The sequence below is a fragment of the Fukomys damarensis genome, unplaced genomic scaffold (assembly GCF_012274545.1).
Source record: "Fukomys damarensis isolate Sample0158 unplaced genomic scaffold, DMR_v1.0_HiC HiC_scaffold_37, whole genome shotgun sequence".
Lineage (NCBI taxonomy): Eukaryota > Metazoa > Chordata > Mammalia > Rodentia > Bathyergidae > Fukomys > Fukomys damarensis.
The window spans coordinates 9242855-9245878 of record NW_022900949.1 but is presented as its reverse complement, the minus strand read 5'-3'; the positions used below and the strand labels follow the sequence as shown (position 1 = coordinate 9245878).

The following is a 3024-nucleotide window of genomic DNA, read 5'->3' as shown; positions in this document are numbered from 1 at the left end:
CCTTGGGCGGGCTGCCTGTGTTTGGCTGGGTGCCTTGGGCCCACCCTCCTGTCCAGGACAGAGCGGGCTGCAACCCTGCCCTCAGTGCTCAGGTCGGTCGGGAGGCACACGTAGGCCCAGCAGTGACCCTCAAGGATGAGGTGGCATCTGAGCCACCCGTGGGAGGCCAAGGACACCAGGGCTGTGCTGCTCTGTCCTTGTCCTGGGTCCCTGAAACTGTCTCCTCCCCAGTGGCCTCCACCACTTGCTTCCTAGACAGCTGGTGCTGGAAAATGGAGAAAGACTTGTGCGCCAGGCCTGAGCAGGAACTCCTCAGTGGGGGTGACCGATGTCACGGACTGGGGGCCCCGCGCCCTCCGGGAGCCACCTTACGTGGCCCCAGGTCTGTGTGCAGCATCACTAAGCGGGGTGCCGAGGGGCCCGGCTACAGTGTACTGGAGCGTGGGTGGGTTCGCTGTGTGGCCTGCCGTCTGCAGTGTGGCTCTAGGGCTCAGGGAGGCTGAGTCTCACAGGAAGCTGCCCACCGGCCCCAGAAGTGAACAAGGTAGAAAGAAAGTGCATGTTCGTTCGTCCTCAGGCCTCGGGCCAATGCAGTGAGACCCAGATGTGAGTCCTAGGGATCCTGGAGCCAGTGAGTGTCCGTCCCTGTGACGCTGCGGGACAGCCTCCGTGTCGGCCAGACCCCTGGCGGCAGCTGTCCTGGGCCATCCTGTCCCTCTGTGCCTGCTCTGCCCACAGGACACCCGCAGTCTGTGGAGTGCTGAGGTCTGTCTCGTGCCACCCGGGCCTGCTGCCCTGTGGGAAGCCAGGGCTCACTTCCCTCTGGTTCTTGGGCTCTTTCTCAGCTCCCAGAAGGGCAGGGAGGGTGTGCAGGGCACAGCAGAGGTCTCCTGCTGGTGATTCTCTTCCTCAAGAACATGGGGGGTCGTATTTGGACGTCTGTGTCCGGCATGAGGGGGAGCAGGTGGAGGCCGGGGACACTGCTCAGCACCTGCAGTGCCTGGAATAACCTCACAGAGGACCTGGACCCCGTGTCCACAGTGCCAGGGGACCCAGGGTGTCGGGGGCCTTCGTGGGGACCTTGGGAGGCTTTGGCTCACGTTCATTTCCCACCTTCCTGGTGTTGGTGGAGAGCAGTAGTGGTCGATGCTAGGGGTCTGTAGCCATGAGAGACGTGGGAGCCACATAAGCAAATGGATCCTAGGGCCTGAGACCAGCAAGGGGCAGATGAGCACTCTGGAGGCAGGGCCCAGGTCCCTGAGAGTCCCTAGGTATCGGGAGCCCTGGCTCAGGCCTGTCAAGTTCCTCCTGGGCATGGGACCCTTGAGCGTGTCCCAGGGCTGTGACTCCCCCGCCAGTAGCACTGAAGGGCTCCCATGGGTGCTGCACGGCCCACTGTCACCATCCACCCCGCCTGCGCTGCTCAGCCCCTGAGAGAGCAGTCCCGGCCATGCCCTAGAGACGCTGCAGGGTGGCTCTGTCATTGTACCCTAGCCCCCACACTGACTGGAGAACTCCAACGTCCACGGTCCCTCGGAGCTGTAAGGGAATGTGGCCAAGGGGCCTGTCCCGTGTCCTCGTGTCACCCTGTGGTGCAGGGCTCGGACCTGGGACAAGAATCTAGTGCAGTGTCCCGAGGAGGGTCTGAGGTGGTGACCCTGGCCCGGGGCGTGGAAATACCATGTACCTCAGACAGGTACCAGACAAGAAAGCGACTAAAGCCCTCCCTCCTGTCTGGACAAACTGTCTTCCACAAAAGCAGCCCCTGGAGCTGAAAGGGTTGGGCTTCACTACTCAAGGACAAGGGCTGGGTACAGCACAGGCCACATCCGGCCACCACAGTCTGAATAACGTCCGGAGCTGAGCCTGCTGCCATGCGCCTGTCATCTCAGCTCTTCAGGAGGCTGAGGCAGGAGGGTCACAAGGTGGAGCCCATCCTGGGCAGCGTAGGGACTTAGACCTTAGAAAGACCTTGTCTCATGAAATGAGGGCTGGGGTGGAGCTCAGCGCAGAGACCTGGGTTCAGCCCCCAGTACTGGAGAAGGAAAAAGTCCTGGTGCACAGCCACACTGGGGAGCCGCCAGGAAGGCTAGTCCAGCTGGAAGAGGCTGCAGGACACTGGCGCCCCGTCCCTGGTCCTTGGGGCTGTGACTGTGTGGATGACCCTGGTCACTTTCAGTAGAGCCTCAAGGTCAGGCTGGCGGGGTCGCCGTGGGCCCGGGCCCGTGGCGGAGCGTGGGTTGTACGGGACGTGTGGGTGACAACGTGGGAGGCGTGCACGCGGGCCAGCGCTCAAGGCCACGCCTGCCCGAAGTGACCCTGGCTCTCCCGCAGGCACGCGGAACGCAGTGCTCAACACGGAGGCGCGCACGGTGGACGCGGACGTGCTGAGCCGCCGCTGCGTGCTCATGCGGCTGGTGGACTTCTCCTACGCACAGTACCAGAAGGCGCTGCGGCAGTCGGCGGGAGCCGTGGTCATCATCCTGCCGCGGGCCATGGCCGCGGTGCCCCAGGACGTCGTCCGGGTGCGTGGTGCCCCTCACTTGGATTCCTAGGCAGCTGCATGTCCTTGGGCAGGGTGCTTCACCTCTCTGAGCCCTGTGCCCTGTGGAAGCGGGGGTGCCCGTTCGCGTCATCCCTGATGCTCTGCCCCAGGACGGAGTCGGACGAGAGGTTTGGGGTGGATGGAGGCCAGGGCCGCTGCTCAGCACCTGCGGCGCCCAGGACACCTCACAGAGAACAGCCCAGCCCCAGGGTGCACGGCGCCCAAGGGAGCCCCACAGAATGAATCGGGGGGAGGGTGTCACGGCGGAGGAGTGGGGGCTCCCCGCTCAGCGCCTCCTGAGCACCCTTTTCCTACAGCAATTCATGGAGATTGAGCCCGAGATGCTGGCCATGGAGACCATTGTCCCCGTGTACTTCGCCGTGGAGGACGAGGCCCTGCTGTCCATCTACGAGCAGACCCAGGCCGCCTCGGCTTCCCAGGGCTCGGCCTCCGCCGCCGAAGGTGGGTGTGGCCAAGGG

The 3024-nt window shown here is 64.2% G+C and overlaps 1 protein-coding gene across 1 annotated transcript in view; it reads left to right on the top strand.

Annotated features, from left to right (window-relative positions):
• Nucleotides 1-272: 272 nt before the first annotated feature.
• Ncln (nicalin) overlaps nt 273-3024 on the top strand; it is a 12019-nt gene continuing 9267 nt past the window's right edge. Inside the window, 3 exon segments of the mRNA XM_033759617.1 lie at nt 273-445; nt 2315-2525; nt 2863-3007. Of these exon segments, the coding sequence (XP_033615508.1) occupies nt 273-445; nt 2315-2525; nt 2863-3007 (529 nt within the window).